At 33.5% G+C, this 19,633-nt stretch overlaps 2 protein-coding genes across 3 annotated transcripts in view; one reads left to right on the top strand and one right to left on the bottom strand.

Annotated features, from left to right (window-relative positions):
* slc38a11 (solute carrier family 38 member 11) overlaps positions 1 to 19,633 on the top strand; it is a 243,842-nt gene that overhangs the window by 111,090 nt on the left and 113,119 nt on the right. The gene's annotated exons all lie outside the window — the stretch shown is intronic.
* The window catches only part of scn1laa (sodium channel, voltage-gated, type I-like, alpha), a 99,277-nt gene continuing 90,662 nt past the window's right edge, over positions 11,019 to 19,633 (bottom strand). The window contains exons 26-28 of one of the 2 annotated variants that reach the window (XM_087266222.1): positions 18,644 to 18,748; positions 15,554 to 15,824; positions 11,019 to 12,985 (exon numbers count right to left, since the gene is read on the bottom strand). In XM_087266222.1, the coding sequence (XP_087122348.1) occupies positions 11,808 to 12,985; positions 15,554 to 15,824; positions 18,644 to 18,748 (1,554 nt within the window). In that variant the 3' untranslated portion in view covers positions 11,019 to 11,807. 2 annotated transcript variants of the gene reach the window in all.

Here is a 19,633-nt window from a genome sequence, read left to right on the forward strand (position 1 = left end):
TTTATTGATTTTTTGTTATTTTTGCATTCGGAAACTTTTTTTTTTTTTTTTTTGCATTTAAACTAATGGTTAAAATTTTGGAATATATTAATATTATAATATATTAATTAGAATTAAAAGCTTTGCAGGTCTCATATGCTCACTGAAGATGCTTTTTAGTTAAAATCCCAGTAAAAACAGCAATGCTTTGATAAGTTTTGAAGGCTGAATGTAAGTTTTGACTTGGAGACCTCTTAAAAATAATCATTTTTGAATTTAAAGTTCTGGTTTAAAGTTTGAAATAAATTTAGATTCTAAAAACACTTGGAAAGTCTGCTTTGCTATAAAAATACAGTAAAAAAATAGTATTTTGAAGGCTAAAGTAAGTACTGACTTTTTAAACATGGCTTTTTACAGTTTTACACACATTTTAGGGTTTGGAAAGATATTTTTGCACTTAAACTATCCTGGTCAAAAATTTGGAAACAAAATAAGATGAAAAAAAAGCTTTGGAATTTCCCAGAGATGGGTTGCGGCTGGAAGGGCATCCACTGCGTAAAACATATGCTGGAACAGTTGGTGGTTCATTACATTGTGTGGACTCCAGATTAATAAAGACACTAAACCGAAAAGAACATGAATGAATGAAAAAAAAAAATGCTTTGGAAAGTCACTATATGCTCACTAAAGATACATCTGTTTGGTAAAAATACAGTAAAAACAGTAACTTTTTGGCATGTTTTCAAGGTATCTCATATGCTATAAATCTACAGTAATAGAACAGTAATAGTACGAGTTTGAAGGCTAAAATAAGTATTGACTTTTTAAACTTGACTTCACATTTTAGGGTTTGGAAATACATTTTTGCATTTAAACTATACTCGTCAAACAAATTAAGATGGAATAAATGAAAACAATGCTATGGATGTCTCACATGCTCACTGAAGATACATTTATTTTGTTAAAAATACAGTAAAAACAGCTTAAAAAAAACAGAAATTTTTTAAAGCTAATGTAAATCTTGACTTGGAAACCTGTTTGAAAACAATTTTTTTTGTCAGTTAAACTATATTGATTAAAGTTTGGAATAAATTAAGAATTTGAAAGCACTTTGAACGTATCATATGCAAATCTTTCATACATTTTGAAGCCTAAAGTAAATATTGACTTTTAAAACTGACCTTTTTACAGTTTTACACATATTTTAGGATTTGGAAAGATATTTTTGCATTTAAACTTTACTGGTCAAAAATCTGAAAACAAAATAAGATGAAAAAAATGTTTAAACTCTCATATGCTCAATAAAGATACAACTGTTTGGTTAAAAATACAGTAAAACGGGTTTTTAAGGTATCTTGACTTGGTAACCTGTTTGAAAACAATATTATTTGCAATTAAACTACAGGTTAAAGGTTTGGAATAAATTAAGAACATTTAGAAACCCTTTAAAATTTTTATAAGCTACAAATAAAGAAAAAAATGCCATTTTTGGTTAGCAATATGGGATAAAAGTTATAATTTGAAAGGCTAATTGCAGGTTTTGACTTGAAAACTGATTTGAAAATACAGTGATAAACTGTGATATTTTTATGTATTTTAAAGGTTAATAATAGTAATGACTTTTTAAAACTTGACTTTTTACAGTTTTACACACATTTTAGGACCTGGAATCCGGTTTGAAAACAATTATTCTTTTTTTATTTTGCATTTAAACTACTGGTCAAATAATTTGAATAAATGAAGATTTTGAAAATGCTATGAAAGTTTGAAAGCATAATCAAAAAAGTCAACTTGGAAGTCAACTTAACTGTTCCAAGTTACAATAGGTTTTACTCATTTAAATTAAACTCAACTCAAATTTTTATATAAAATAAAAAAATCCTTTTTACATGATTACAAACATTAAGTTATCTCAACAGTTACAATTTACAAGTTTACAAAAATTTTTAAGTAAACTCAACCTTTTTGCTTTTAATGCAACGAGTTTCCTCATGTTTTAAGTTAACAAACGAATCGCTTTTTACAGTAATGTTATGTGCTTATAAAACGTTAACTTACCTCAACAGTTCCAAGTTACAAAAGGTTTACTCATTTTTAGAGCAAAATAACACATCGTTTTTTAAAGTAATGTCACGTTTATTAAAATGAAGTCAACTTAGTTACAAGTTACAACAGGTTTACAATTTTTTTAAGTAAAATCAATTTTTTGCTTTACAGGTTTACTCATGTTTAAAGTTAAATAACAAATCGCTTTTTACAGTAATGTTATGGGATAATAAAAATTAAATTAAGTCAACTTAACAGCTCCAGTTTACAACAGGTTTACTTAATTATTTAAGTAAATTCAACTTATTGCTTTAAAGGCAACATGTGTACTCATGTTTAAAGCAAAATAACAAATTGGTTTTTACAGTAATGCCACGTTTATTAAAATTAAGTCAACTTAGTTCCAAGTTACAACAGGTTTACAATTTTTTAAAGTAAAATCAATTTTTTGCTTTACAGGTTTATTCATGTTTAAAGTTAAATAACAAATCGCTTTTTACAGTAATGTTATGGGATAATAAAAATTAAATTAAGTCAACTTAACAGCTCCAGTTTACAACAGGTTTACTCAATTTTAAGTAAACTTATCTTGTTGCTTTAAAGGCAACAGGTTTATTAACGTTTAAAGTAAATTAATGACTAATTTTTTACAGTTGTGTCACGTTTATAAAAATTAACTCAACAGTTCCAACTTCAACAGGTTTACTCAATTCTTTAAGAAAACTCCACTTGTTCCCTTTAAGTCAACGGGTTTACTTACATGTTTAAAGTTCAATAACAAATCTTATTTATTTATTTATAATTTTATTTTTTTTTTACAGTTGTGTCATGTTTATAAAAATTAAGTTAAGTCAACTTACTTGCAATTTACAACAGGTTTACTAAATTTTTAAAGTAAAATCAACTGTTTGCTTTTAAGGCAGTGAATTTACTCACATGTTTTAAGTAAAATAACAAATTATTTTAACAAACAATTATGGATATTTTTATAAACAAAACCATATCTTTGTTCATTCTCAAAAGCAACACAACACATGACAGCAAAACTCTTTTCCAAATAAAAATCACCAAACTGGTCACTTAATACACACCACAAAGAGAAAACACACAAGAGTAGTTTGAGATCTGAGGTATGTGACGAGTTTATTCTTTTAGCTTAAAGAACTGACCCATATAGCAATGTCTCGCATGCAGTTTACTGTAACTCACAGACTACAAGCATGATGCATAGAAAAGCTACTGATTCATATTTGACGCTATTTGATATTCGATTCATATAAATTCAGAATATAGGTTTTCTCAATACATGTCACATTCACATGGAGCAGTTTACAGCTGTTTATGTGGAGTCTCTGACATCAAACGCAACGCACTGATAACATTCAGAACTATAAAAATGTAAACAAATACACACTATCCCGTCATCGTACAGTTAAACCCACCATCGGCTAACATTGATAACAGAAATGTAACCAAAATCAATCGCTGAAATATGCGGTAAACGAAAGTGGAGGAGTCTCTCTTTGTTAGCTCGAAAAAACAAACAGTTAATACAAATAAATGAATAAATAAATAAATAAATAAATAAATAAAAGGTCATATTTCAGCTTTTAACGCATTTTCAACATTATTTTCTCATTACGATTCATAACTTTGCACATCCTGTTTATATTTATTTATATTATAATATGTGATTTGATGGAAATTATACAACAGATTGCATATTCCTACAAAATATTCACACAAGAATTTAGAGAAATCTGTAAAACGTTTAGGCTTAAAGGGATAGTTCACCCAAAAATATGAAAATTGAGTTTCTTTTACTGAACATGAAGGAACACTCTAAAAAAATCTGGGTTATTTAAACCCAAATTGGGTAAAATATGGACTAACCCAAACATTGGGTTAAATTTGATCCTATTACTTTAATTTAAGAAATTAACCAAGCAGTTTAGTTTGTATTGCACCTAAAATTGAGTTGAAATAACCTAGCATTTTTTTTAGAGTGAAGATATACTGAAGAACATTAGGGGAAAAACAACCAGTGACTTCCATAGTATATTTAGTTCCTGCTATGGAACATTCTTCACAATATCTTGTTATGCAATTCTGAGGTGAGTGGGCTTGACAAACCACCTGTAGAAAACACGCTCTTTCATCTCTCTGACACTTTAACTGACACTTGCACCAGTTTTTGCACCAAACACTGTCTTTAAATCTTTCCATATCTCAAAAACAATGAAGTGTGCCTCACACAGGTGAGTGGGTTTGACAAACCACCTGTAGAAATACTCTTCTTTCTATAAAAAACCCTCCCCCTCCTTACTCTAGCAATTATTTCTCTGAGCACTAACAGTTTCTTCATATAATTACCACTTCTTGTGTGTATTGCATCTTGTTGTTGAGTCGCTGAATGCCTCCTCAATTGTAAGTCGCTTTAGACAAAAGCATCTGCTAAATGACTAAATGTAAATGTAAAAAAAAATTCTTTCAGGGTGAACTGTCTCTTTAAGATGGACTAAAACACCAGAGCTTAAATTCAAAAATGAATTCGCAACCACTTATGAATCCTGCGGCAGAGGGGAAAAGTGTGGACACAGATAAACGGATGCACAGATAAAAGTCTTCTAAACTATTAAAGTTTTAGGAACTAGAAACAATAACTTGACTTCTAGTAGATCATTTGGAGTCAGAAGTGGCTTATATGAAAGTTAAAGGCCTCTAGATTATGCTTACTTTAAAATGGCAAAGAAAGCGTTCTTGCAGGACTCCCAGAGTTCATCAATATTCTTTAGATTCATCTTCAATGCCTCCTGCTTTATCTTACCCCAGACATGCTCAATAATGTTCATGTTTGCTGACTGGGCTGGCCAATTCTGGAGCACCTTCTTTGCTTTCAGGAGCTTTGATGTGGAGGCTGAAGTATGAGAAGGAGCGCTATCCTGCTGGAGAATTTGCCCTCTGCTGTGGTTTGTAATGTAATGGGCAGCACAAATGTCTTGATACCTCAGGCTGTTGATGTTGCCATCCACTCTGCAGATCTCTCACACGCCCCCATACTGAATGTAACCCCAAACCATGATTGTTCCTTCACCAAACTTGACTGATTTCTGTGAGAATCTTGGGTCCATGCGGATTCCAGCAGGTCTTCTGCAGTAATTGTGATAATTGGGATGCAGATCAACGGATGATTCATCAGAAAAATGACCTTCTGCCACTTCTAAATGATCAACTAGAAGTCAAGTTATTATTTGTTACTCCTACAACTGGGATTGTCAGATGTCTTTTAAAGTAAATAAATAAATGAATGAACACACTTTGCTGTTATTTTCCTCAATCTCAGACCACCGAAGATCCAGGTGACTTTTTTTATTTTTTAGAAGATTTTTTAAATTGTTTTATTTTTTATTTATTTATTTATTTATTTTACTAAATTCATAGATAATAATAATTTTAAGCCAAGAACATTTTATCCTTATTTCTGTTGATGACATAAACAGTGAAGAAAAGGCAGAGTCTCTGTGCAAGAACTGGGAAACAAGTCTGTTTAAACTTGATTTTTTTTTTTTTTTTTTACAGTTTTGTAAATATTTTAGGATATTACTAATAGCCGTTTCAGCTCTTTATGCTTTACAGTAACGTTCAGAAGATTAAAATAAATGAAGATTTTAAAATGTTTTTAAAAAGTCTTAACAAAGATGCAAAAAATACCATAACATTTGGTCATTCATGAAACATTCACAATTGAAAACACACATTCTTATATTCTTTTATCTTTGGTTTTCCTAATTATTTAAGCTGTATTTCATATTTCATGTATTTTACTGGTTATTTAAAAAACAAATTAACTAATACGACAAACATATTTGTGTGTGTGTGTGTGTGTGTGTGTGTGTGAGAGAGAGAGAGAGAGAGAGAGAGAGAGAGAATTGCACACCCCTAGTTTGGGCCTTAACAGGATCTAACAATGGTATAACATTTGCATAACAAAAATAAAAATAAAATCAACATCAATATTTATACATAAATTAACTGGATTAAAATAATTGAGTTTTCTAATATTAGTTATGATTCTTTTTTTGGCAGTACACAACAGAAAATATTGTTAATATTCAATGTATTACCAGAAAGCACAGTTATTTGAGTGTTCCCAAAATATACAGGTGAAGTCAAAATTATTAGCCCTCCTGTTTTATTTTTTTCCCCAATTTCTGTTTAACGGAGAGAAGATTTCTTCAACAAATTTCTAAACATAATAGTTTTAATAACTCATTTCTAATAACTGATTTATTTTATCTTTGTCATTATGACAGTAAATAATATTTGACTTGATATTTTTCAAGACTCTTCTATACAGCTTAAAGCAGGGATGTCCAGACTCGGTCCTGAAGGACTGGTGTCCTGCAAAGGTCCATCTCCAATCAGACACACCTGGGTTAGCTAATAAGCTGCGGTCACATTAGAGTTTGAGCATGCGATATTCTGTCGTGCAGCGCTGTGAAAAGGGGCGGGATTAAACAAGCTTATTAGACATTTAAAAAAAGCGAGCGATTGCTCCATGTTTTCAATTTCTGTCCAGAGAGGTCATGTTTTGATCTTCGATTGGTCTCACGCAGTCAAGTGATGCGAAACCTGACGCCTGACCCTGCGTTTCCGGTCTGACACATTTGCGTGCGAATGAATGGAAGTATATGGGAGGAAAAGCCCAGTGTGACCGCAGCTTCACTAGGCAGTCTAGAAACATCCTAGCAGGTGTGTTGAAGCAAGTTGGAGCTAAAATCTGCAGGACACCGGCCCTCCAGGACCGAGTTTGGACACCCCTGGTTTAATGTGATATTTAACGGCTTAACTAGGTTAATTTGGTTAAATAGGCAGGTTAGGGTAATTAGGCAAGTTATTGTATAATGATGGTTTGTGCTTTAGACTATCGAAAACAAACAGAGCTTAAAGAGGCTAATAATATTAATCTTAAAATGGCTCATAAAAAATTAAAAAATGCTTTTATTCTAACCGGAATTAAGCAACTGTGACTTTTTCCAGAAGAAAAAATATTATCAGACATACTGTGAAAAATTTCCTTGCACTGTTAAACATCCTTTGATTAAAAAAAAAAATCAATAATAATAAAGCTAATAATTCTGATTTCAACTGAATATATTAATAAATATTATTATCATCAATCACTATTGACCATGGTTTACATTAAAAAAATATTCTTTACTGAACAAATATAAGTCACCATCATCTTGGATGACCTGAGGGTGAGTTAAAGGGATAGTTCACCCAAAAAGTAAATTACAAATTTTACTTCCCTTATAATTAACTTTAATTTAAAGTGAAAATGTACTCACTATTTACTCACCATCAAGTGGTTCCAAACATTTGTGTTCCTTTACCTTTCTTTCATTCAACAAAAAAACAAGATATTTAGTTAAAAGACTGTAACTGTTGACTTCCATAGCAGAACAACACAAATACAACATAATTCAATGGTTACCGGTTTCTAAACATTTTTCAAAACATCTTATTTTGTGAAGAGAAGAAAAAAACAAGAAAGAAATTCAAACAGGCTTTAAACAAGAGACGGGTGAGAACGTGACGACAGATACTTCAGTTCTGGGTGAACTGCCCCTTTAAATCAGTTTGAAGCACAGCATCAGTGAGACAGGAAGAGGAGAGGCTGAAATCAGGCAGGTTTCACAGTTCTGGAGGTGAAATTTGGAGGAGAGCATATGGATGAAGGCAAGGCACGTGTGCGAATGGCTTTCTAGCGTGTTGAAGAGACCTGAGAGGCACTGAGCCATTCTGAAATACTGACTACAGGGGAGATTCATGCAACTGTAAGTACACTGTAAAAAAAAATGTTGACTCAACTTAAAATTGCAAGACTAAATTTAAGTTGAGTCGAATCAAAAAAGCTGTGCAGCAAGTTGCCTTACAACTTTAAGTTGTCAACTTTTTTGACTCAACTTTTAACCCAAGTACTGCACTGCACTCAACTCAAAAAAACTCCTGACCTTATAATTTTAAGTTGAGTCAACTTTATTGACCCAAGTTTTTAACCAGTACTGCAACTGACTCGATTTAGGTTGAGTCGACTCATAAAAGCTGTGCACAAACTTGCCTAACAATTTTTTTTATTTGACTTTTAACACAAGTACTGCAACTTTGACTCGACAAGTTGAGTCAATTAAAATAACTCTGCAGCAAGTTGTCTTACAATTTTAAGCTGAGTCAACTTTTTCACTCAACTTTTAGCCCAAGTACTTGGCAGCAAGTTGCCTTAGTATTGTTTTTTTGACTTAACTTTTAACCCAAGTGCTGCACTTGACTTGATTTAACTAGAGTTAACTCAAAAAAGCTCAAACTTCTCTAACAATTTTGAGTCAACTTTTTTGACTCAACTTTTAACCCAGGTACTGCACTTAACTCAAGTTTAGCTGAGTCAATTTAAAAACTCTGCAGCAAGTTGCCTTAGTATTTTAAGTTGAGTCAACTCAAAAAACTCTGCAGCAAGTAGTTCATTTTAAGTTGAGTCGTTTTAACAGTCTGCATCTGTACTGACCACAATCAGAAGCGTCAATAGAAGAAAAAAATACAGCGACTCTGTCTCAAGTATATAGGACAACACAACAACATAGAGCGCACATTCACTTAAACACAGAAACAAACATGAGGCAATGCAGCGATCTCAAACTGTTAAATAAAGCACATTCAAAGAAGACGTGTGTCATTTCTGCAGCAACAGACGCACAAAACCTTTCACTAGTGCTACACAGTATGCTAGTGTAGTTAAAGCATCAAACAGCTAACTTTAATCCACTAACACACACAAAAAAAGTGGGCACTGTTTTGGGACAGTAAGATCAATAGTTTTATATTAAATAAGGCTGGGTGATATGAACAATAAAGGTGAAAGTTGTATTCATTTAAATAATATTTAATAAAGTATATATTTAATATATTCACAGCGTTACTTTTGATTTAGTTATCAGTCTAAAAAACATTAAGCAACATCACAACCATTTAGGTATTTGTTGCGTTTCTTTATGCGTGTCTTTTTAATGATAAAATAATAGCCTCCGTTTGAATTTTCTTTTCTTTATTTAAATATTTCCCAAATGATGTTTAACAGAGCAAGGGAATTTTCACAGTATGTCTGATAAGATTTTTTCTTCAGGAGAAAGTCTTTTTTGTTTTATTTCGGCTATAATAAAAGAGGGTTTTAATTTTTTAAACACCCTTTTAAAATCAATATTATTAGCCCCTTTAATTTTTTATTTTTTCAATAGTCTACAGAACAAACCATCATTATACAATAACTTGCCTGATTACCCTAACCTGTCTAGTGAACCTAATTACCCTAGTTAAGCCTTTAAATGTCACTTTAAGCTGTTTAGAAGTGTCTTGAAAAATATGTAGTAAAATATTATGTACTGTCATCATGGCAAAGATAAAATAAAACAGTTATTAGAAATGAGTTATTAAAACTATTATGTTTAGAAATGTGCTGAAGAAATCTGCTCTCCGTTAAACAGAAATTGAGGAAAAAAATAAACAGGGGCGCTAATTATTCTGACTTCAACTGTTTATACATATATACACATACTCATGCAAAATAAGATATTTGAATGTTTTAAAGAATATTATACATGTACATACACTAATGTTTAAAAGCATAAATATTTTTCAAGGTTTAAATCCTTTTTAACCAAAAATACAGTAAATATTGTTACATTTTAAAATAATTATTAGATTATAAGGTCACACTTTTTATTTTGATGGTACGTTTGTTAAATTGCATCTACATGCCAACTAATTCTCATTAGATTATAAGTAGACTGTTGGAGTTTGGGTTAGTGTAAGGTGACTTGTACTTACTCAGTTTCTTATAGTCAGTTAATGTCAGTTTAGCAGCAGTATGAACAGATATTAAGCAGACAGTCTACTAATACTCAAATGCATTATTAAAATAAAGTGTTACCGATTATAATTTCTTGTCCATTTGAATTTGTAGTTGAAGACTAAAGGAATAATTTATCATTTAAAATATTTTCAAATATTTCCCAAGTGCTTTTTAACACAGAGAAGATTTTTTTCAATACATTTTTTAATATAATTTTAATAGCTAATTTCTAATAACTAATTTATTTTGTCTGTCATGATGACAATTCATACAATTTTACTAGTTATTTTCCAAAATACTAGTAAGTGCAATTCAAGATATTGACTAGATTAAATTTGCAAGTTTAGTCAACTAAGCAAATCACTGGACGACAGTGGTTTGTGATTTTGCAAGGGAATAACTATGCAGTTTTTACAATATTTTATTATTCCAGCCAAACTAAAGTAAATAAGACTTTGTCTAGAGAAAACCATAGTCCCTTTCACACATACAGACCTTTACGGAAAATTACCAGCAATTTTCCGGAAAGGTGTGTATGTGTGAACAGGCCCTTTTTGATAATACCAGTAAATTCATTCCAGCTATTTTCTAGAAAGAGAAGTTGTAAGATTAACGGTAATTAGCTGGAATGCTGCGCTGTGTGAACGCAGAAGGAAAAGTGCCGGAAAGAGCGCATGAGCGTGTTGACGTAAAACGTCTACTTTAGCCAATCAGAACACTCAGACGCATTCACATCCGAGTGGTTTGTGAGAACAAAAGCCTGTGAATGTTTTCCCAGACACATTTAGCTGCTATAAGTTAGTCAGATAATATTTATACGTTTATTCTTAATGCCAACTGTGTAAATTATTATTAATAAAATGCTAATGATAAGCCATTGTTCGTTTACCTTCAAGCTCTGCCGCGTGTGCATGTAAAGCAGCTGGTGAGCGCCAGCACACACATATTATGAACATCTTGACATGCGAAAGTGTTTCTCGATGCTTTCAACAAAGTTGTTCACAACACCGATCCATAGACAGATGTTGTGATGTAGTCAAATGTTTACAAATACAAGCGCAGCCGTTTAGAGGTCATTTCTGGTTAATGATGTCAGAATTTACCGGTATTTTGGAATGGATGTGTGAACGCTCTTTTCTGGAAAAAATCCGTAACATCCTCGCCTGTGTGAACAGCGCTTTTTTTGGATTTAACATTAAAGTCGTTCCAGGAAATTCTCCAGATATTTACCAGTATCACTGTGTGAAAGGGGCTAATATTTAATAGGAAAAACTGTATAAAAAAACGGTGGTCTGTTAAAAAGCACTTGTGAAAACAAACACAGTAGAGCTAATAATTTTGTCTTCAAACTAAACTGAAAGCATGGTTCATTTCTGTGTGAAAAAGCTGAATTTTCAGCATCATTTCTCCAGTGTTGTGTCATATAATCCTTCAGAAATCAGTGTTTAATTCAGTGAATATATGCTCTAGAAAATCTTCAGAAAAACATTGTCCACAACTCTTTACTTATCAATAACCAAAGATCTTTAAATGTATTTAGTTGTTTTAAATTCAGTGTATGCACTGTTGCTGATTGTTAAACAGAAATGACACACACTCGAGCTTTAAATGCAAGACTTTGGATGTAGCTCCAAACCAAACACATCACGACATTCAGGCTTTTCGACAACATTTGGTCCATCTTTTTTATATCCAGTGAGTGAAACAGGTTAGGTGCAGCAGATTCACCGCCTAACCAATGTTAATCACAGCTCCAGAATAGGCACAAAGTTCAAGTATGTTCAGGCAGTACGGCGTAAACACAACACCAACTGACCCTGACAAACAACTTGAAGTAAAAGTTGTAAACAATTGTTAATATCAATGAAATAAATAGCTACTTCTTCTTCACTTGATTACCTTTGTCGCCCATTTCCTTCTCATGCTTGTCCTTCTCGTATTTATTTTTGGCGTTCTCCGTGATACTACTGTAGGACGGCGGAGAGGACGTTGCTGCCGTTGCGTCCGAGTCTTCATTGCACATATCGTTATCCATCGACTGATTACTCGGCACTTTCCCATTCTGATGCTTGTTTTTTTTCTTGAAATTGCGAACTTTCTTCATGCTATCTCGGACTAAGTGCTTCCTGAAGGCTCTCTGGATGACCGCAGCAGACATATCTTCGTGTTTTCTGCGCAAAGTTGTCGTAATGGGCTCGTAAGAAGATTTTGACGGATTGGATTGCATGAATCGGTCCTCCATTTGTCCATGAAGCATATCCATCTCACCACCTTCCCCTAGAACGCGTTTGGTGAAGGCGAATAAAATATCCAAACAATGGATTCGATCTCCAGTCACCATTGGCAAATCCATAGACATCAGCTGAAACCGGTTGGGTTTTGGTATCCGCAACGGAGGATCTAGAGAATCGGCGAAGTCTGACAACTTACCGTATTCCATGAATTGCGTCGCTTTGGGGTCGAATTTCTCCCAAACTTCATAAAACCTGTCGAAATCGTCTTCGCTCAACGGTTCGGCACTCTCTTCAGTGGCTACGCTAAAGTTCTCCAGGATAACAGCGATGTACATGTTTACTACAATGAGAAAACATATGATGATGTAGCTTACGAAGAAGAAAATGCCGATGGACGGATTCCCGCAGTCGCCTACGACCGAACTTCCAGTGAAGTTTTTCGTCGGATCACAGTCTGGAGGTTTGCTGTTTAGCATAGGCGCTAACAGGCCGTCCCAGCCCCCCGATGTTGTTATCTGAAACAAACAGAGCATGCTGTTGGGAAAGGTTTCGAAGTTGAACATGTCGTCGATGCCGGCCGTTTTTTTGACGTAGGCAAAGTTGGACATGCCGAAGATGGCGTAGATGAACATCACGAGGAACAGAAGGAGGCCGATGTTGAAAAGGGCAGGAAGGGACATCATCAACGCGAACAGAAGGGTCCGTATGCCTTTGGCGCTTCGAATGAGGCGTAGGACGCGGCCGATCCGGGCCAGGCGAATAACACGAAACAAGGTGGGCGAGACGAAGTACTTCTTGATGACTTCTGTAAGAGACATGCCTGAAACAACAAGATATATACTGGTTATACTAGGACTGTGGATAAAATTAATTACTAGGATTATCAAAAAATTTTGTTCACTTGTTGGATTTTGCTTATTAGCAGGGGTTGGTGTTACTAGCATGTTTCCAGAATGAATTTGCATGTTTCTAACATGTTTTTAGTATGAATAAGCATGTTTTAACATAAATTTAGCATGAATTTGAATGCTGTTATTATGATCTTAGTAGGCTATGAGTAACCATGTTGCTAGCATGTTTGTAATATTGATTAGTATGTTGTTAACATGTTTCCAGTATGAATTAGCATGTTGCTAACATGTTTCAATTATGAATAAGCATGTTTTAGTGTGAATTAGCATGTTTTAACAAATTTAGCATGGATTAGAGTGCTGGTATTATGATCTTAGTAGGCTATGAGTTACCATGTTGCTAGCATGGTTTTAATATTGATTAGCATGTTGTTAGGATATTTACAGAATGAATTAGCATGCTTCTAAAATACTGCTTTATGACTGCGGTTAGAAACATGCCTAAAATTACAAGATATATACTGATTATACTGGGCATGTGAATTATATTTATTACTAGGATTATCAAAAAATTGTGTTCATTTGTTGGACTTCACTTATCACCATGAATTGCCGTTATTAGCATGTTTCTAAAATTAATTAAAATGTTGCTAAAATGTTTCTAGTATGAATTGGCATGTTTTTATTGTAAATTAGCATGGTTTAACATAATTTAGAATGAATTAGCATGTTGCTAGCAAGTTTTTATTCTTGATTTGCATGTTGTTTGCATGTTTTCAGAATGTACTGACATGTTGCTAACATGTTGTTAGTATGAATTAGCATGTTTTAGTGTGAATTAGCATGTTTTAACAAATGTAATATGAATTAGCATGTTAAAATGGTATTAGTAGGCTATGAGTTACCATATTGCGAGCGTGTTTTCAATTTCATTAGCATGTTGTTAGCAAGTTTACAATGTGAATTAGCATGTTGCTAAAGTACTTCTTTATGACTTCTGTTCGAAACATGCCTAATATGGCAAGATATATACTGGTTATACTGGGGATATGGATTATACTTATTACTAGGATTATCAAAAAATTGTGTTCACTTGTGGGACTTAGTTTATTAGCACAAACTGGTGATATTAACATGTTTTCAGAATGAGTTAGCATGTTGCTAACATGTTTCTAATATGAATAAGCATGTTTTAGTGTAAATTTGCATGTTTTAACATACATTTTGTATTAATTAGCATGTTGTTAATATGATTTTTGTATGAATTACTATGTTGCTAGCAAGTTTTAAATATTGATTAGCATATTGTTGGAAGGTTTTAGAACAAATTAACATTTTGCTAACATGTTTATAGTATGAATTAGCATGTTTTAGTGTAAATTAGCATGTATTAAGAAATTTAATATGAATTAGCATGTAAAAATGGTTTTAGGAGGCTATCAGTTACCATGTTGCTAGCATGTTTGTAATATTGGTTAGTATGTTGTTAGCATGTTTCCAGTATGAATTAGCATGTTGCTAAAGTACTTCTTGATGACTTATGTTAGTAAAATGCCGAGTATGACAAGATTCCTACTGATTATACTGGAGATGTGAATTAATTTTATTACTAGGATTATCAAAAAATTGCGTTTACTTGTGGGATTTAGTTTATTAGCACAAACTGGTGACATTAGCATGTTTCCAGAATTAATTAGCATGTTGCTAACATGTTTGTAGTATGAATAAGCATGTTTTAGTGTGACTTAGCATGTTTTAACAAATTTAGTATGAATTAGCATGATGTCAATATGATCCTAGTAGGCTATGAGTTACCATGTTACTAGCATGTTTTTATTATTAATTAACATGTTGTTAGCATGTTCCCAGTATGAATTAGCATGTTTCTAAAATATTGCTTTATGACTGTGGGTAGAAACATGCCTAAAATTACAAGATATATACTGATTATACTGGGGATGTGGATTATATTCATTACTAGGATTATCACATAAATCCTTAGCTTTTTTCCCTTGGTGGGATTTAGCTTATTAGCATGAATTGGTGTTATTAGCATGTTTTCAGAATGAACACATTGGTCACATGTTTTTAGTATGAATTAGCATGTTTTAGTGTGAACTAGTATGTTTTAACATACATTTTGTATAAATTAGCATGCTGTTAGCATGATTTTGGTAAGAATTACCATGTTGCTAGCATGTTTTTAATACAGATTAGCATGTTGTTAGCATGTTTCCAGTAAGAATTAGCATGTTGCTAAAGTACTGCTCGATGACTTCTGTTAGAGACATGCCTGCATACATGCATAATAAGTTTCCAGTCATTTCTCAAATATTTCTTAAATTATGTTTAACAGAGCAAGGAATTTTTCACAGTATTTTCTGTAATATTTTTTTCTTCTGGAGAAAGAAACTATTATGTTTAGAAATGTGTTCAAACAGATATTGGGAGAAAAAATATATAGGGGGGGCTAATAAAACAGACTAATAATTGACTGTTAATTAAGGGTCAATATCTCGTCTTACTGCAGATCTTACCAACTATAGACAGGATGACCACGATAAAGTCAAACACGTTCCAGCCAACGGTGAAGAAGTAATGGCGCAGAGCGATCATCTTCAGGACGCATTCGGTGGTGAAGAGCACAATGAAAATGACATTGATCCAGTACAGCGCACGGGTCATTTCAATCGACTGATCCTCCGTCTCCAGCATCATAGTGACCATGTTGAGCCAGATCAGGACCATAATGAAAATGTCAAAGGCCTGTTTGGTTACGAGGTCAAAGATGAGTCCTTGAATCTTGTTCTGAAATGAATGAGGAAATGTATGAGCCGTTCATTTATACAGAAGACATTTGCAAACAAGAAAAGAAAGCTTTAAAGGCACGATATGCATTATTTGTTTATTTAACTTTTGTGTGCTGTTGGGGATGGGAATTTCACCCACTCTGGGGTCATTTAAAGTCTTAGGGCTCTATTTTAAAGTGCATGGCGCAAAAGCATTAAGGTTATGTCTGAATCCACTTTGGCTATTTTAAGGACAGATAAATATGTTCTGCAGGGTTTAGATCATCCATCAACATGATTTCTGCAGTCTCATACAGTAGGATGTAATGAAGACCACAACTCCCATGATTCAACACTCAGTCACAGAGTCATTAGACAATGCTTTTGTTTGTTGCAAATACACACCCTCTAGTGGCAAAAATTACAGACTGCGCCTTTAAAGGAAGCAATATCATACATTTAAGCTCTGTTTAAAGGGATAGTTCACCCAAAATAAAAATTCTGTCATCATTTACTTACAGGGTTCATACACATTTTTACTACTAAAATTCTGCGACTTTTCCAAGACTTTTCCAGAACTTTCAATTACATTTTCATGACATTTCATGTAATCTTTACATATGCATGGTAAATAATAAGAAAATATAGAACATATATCTTATATCTATGTAGAATTGATTTCAATAATGCTTACACAGCACTAACAATGTGACAGCAAGTTTTTGAACAAGGACAGATAAGAAGTAAAGACAACTAACCTATATTCAAGTTAGGGCTGCACAATATATCGTTTCAGCATCGATATCACAATGTGTGCATCTGCAATACTCACATTACAGGATATGCAATGCTGGGATTATAGTTTAATATAGAGTTAATAATCCAAGGGCGTAGGCTTGCACTTGACATTGCTGGGGACAGGTGAATCAAACAATATATATTTATATACACACACAGACACTGCTAATATTTATTTAACTGCTATTAAAATACCTTAATAATTAATCCTCTCTTCATACAAATTATTACGTTTTAGGCCTGTAGACAAGGGGGGTTCGGGTGGTTTGAAAAACCTAAAATGGATTATTATTATTCATTCATTCATTCATTCATTTTTTGCCGCTTTTCCGGCTGGGTCGCGGGGGCAGCAGTCTTAGGAGTGAACCCCAGACTTCCCTCTCCCCAGACACTTTCTCCAGCTCCTCCACGGGGAACCCGAGGCGTTCCCAGGCCAGCCGAGAGACAAAGTCCCTCCAGCGTGTCCTGGGTCTTCCCAGAGGCCTCCTCCCGGTGGGACATGCCTGGAACACCTCCCTAGGTAGGCGTCCAGGTGGCATCTGAACCGGATGCCTGAGCCACCTCAGCTGACTTCTCTCGATGTGGAGGAGCAGCGGTTCTACTCCGAGCTCCTTTCGGGTGTCAGAGCTCTTCATCCTGTCTATAAGGGTGCGCCCTGCCACCCTTTGAAGGAAACTCATTTCGGCCGCTTGTATCCGAGATCTTGTCCTTTTGGTCATGACCCAAAGCTCATGACCATAGGTGAGAGTAGGAACATAGATTCACCGGTAAATCGTGAGCTTTGCCTTTTAGCTCAGCTCCTTCTTCACCACAACGGACCGGTACATCGACCGCATTACTGCTGCCGCTGCACCAATCCGCCTGTCAATCTCACGTTCTATCCTTCCCTCACTTGTGAACAAAACCCTGACATACTTGAACTTCTCCACCTGGGTTAAGGACTTTCCTCCAACCAGAAGATGGCAGACCACCTTTTTCCAGTGGAGCACCATGGCCTCGGACTCAGAGGTGCTGATTCTCATTATTATTTTTTTTCATTTTTTTAATATTATTTAAATGGCCAAATTCTGACTACGGAACGTTGAATGTTATTATTATATTAAATGCACACTTAAAATAGTATGGTAAGCGATTTGACAAAATAGCTGGAAATATTTTTTTGGTAGATCAAAACTCTGAGGTTATGATAACCATCCGACAAGATAATCCAGCAAACATTAGCTCTTAAAATGTCACATTAATGCAATATTTATCCCTCATTATAAATAGAAAATCAGGCAAATAACTGCTAAAAGCTTCAGTTTTTAAGAAATAAAAAAGGTTATTAAATGATAAAGGGAGAGTTTAATAAAGATTTGTTTATTTTAGCCATATTGCAAATGAAACATGTCTCATACATCAGTATTGTGCCTATACACACAGGCTGCATTTTTTCTGACAAATAGTTTCAACTGAAATTGCACATGCTACTCTGAGAGATTAGGAGAACTGGCCGGGATCATTTACTTTAACGTTAGCTGGTTATTCTGCAGTTAGTCTTCAAGGCATATTATTCACAGACTATATCAGTCTGCTATATAGCAACAGACTGTGCGTCATTAACAGCATTATCTTGATGGACTCATTCAGTAGCGAAATTGTGTTTACAGTATGTGGCTGACACTTTCGTTGGAAAAAAGCACCTTATGTCCACCTTTTTTCAATCTTTAAACTTCAATCTCCATGACTTTCCCAAAACATTTTGGGCTTATTTTGGCCTGGAAAATTCCATGAGCTTTCCAGGTTTTCCGGGATCGTATGAACCCTGGTATTTGTTTTTCCAACTATGGATGTCAATGGTTACAGGTTTTTATGTTTGGGTGACCTATCTCTTTAATGCAGAAGTGCTTTATAGTCCACATGCACAGAAAAATCATTTTAGTGGAATAAAAGTGAAAGCTAAAAGAAAGGAAAATAAAAAGAGCAGCTCGGACATTTCAGATCCAAAAGACATTCAACAGTTCTGGAGTGACATGATGAAAATAAAACATTTTTGCTTACATTTGGTCTTGGAATGGGTTTTTGGGGTTTCTTTGAGCCTAGTTTCTTCATGGCGTTGTAATATTTCTTCTGTTCTTCTGTCATGAAAATATCCTGACCCCCAAAGTAAAAGAAGACAACAGAAAAGATCATTTTTGGGTGTAAAAAACAAGCATAGATTTTTGTCTGATAAAAAAGTAGTACAGTTGGAGACAGATTTATTAGTGATTTTTTATTATTGTTTTATATATATATATATATATATATATATATATATATATATATATATATATATATATATATATATATATATATATATATTTGTATTAATTAGGTGCTGTTTAATGGAAAGAAGATTTTAACACATTTTAAACATAATAGTTAATAACAAATTTTCACTTTTGCTTTTGCCATGATGACACTATTTTGCAAGAGGCTTATTTAGGTTAATTAGTCAAGTTATTGGACAATAGTTGTTTTTTTCTGTTGCCTATATATATATATATATATATATATATATATATATATATATATATATATATATACACATATATATATATATATATATATATATATATATATATATATATATATATATATATATATATATATATATATATATACACCAGGGGTGGTCAACCCTATTCCTGGAGAGCCACCTTCCTTCAGATTTCAGTTGCAACCAATATCAAACACACCTGCCTGTTTGATATGGGTTGCAACTGAAATCTGCAGGAAGGTGGCTCTCCAGGAACAGGGTTGGCCACCCCTGATATATACGCTACCTGACAAAAGACTGTCACCTATCCAAGTTTTAGGAACAGCACACAATAACTTCTGATCATTTAGTATCAGAAGTGTCTCAAAGAAAGACAAAGGCTTCTAGATTATGCTTATTTTACCAATTCAATTCAATTCAATTCTTCTTTATTAGTATAGCACTTTTACAATGTAGATTGTGTCAAAGCAACTTCACATAAAATATCATAGTAAATTGAAACAGTGTAGTTC

This window comes from Danio rerio, chromosome 9 (genome assembly GCF_052040795.2).
Source record: "Danio rerio strain M-AB ecotype USA chromosome 9, GRCz13ab, whole genome shotgun sequence".
Classification (NCBI taxonomy): domain Eukaryota; kingdom Metazoa; phylum Chordata; class Actinopteri; order Cypriniformes; family Danionidae; genus Danio; species Danio rerio.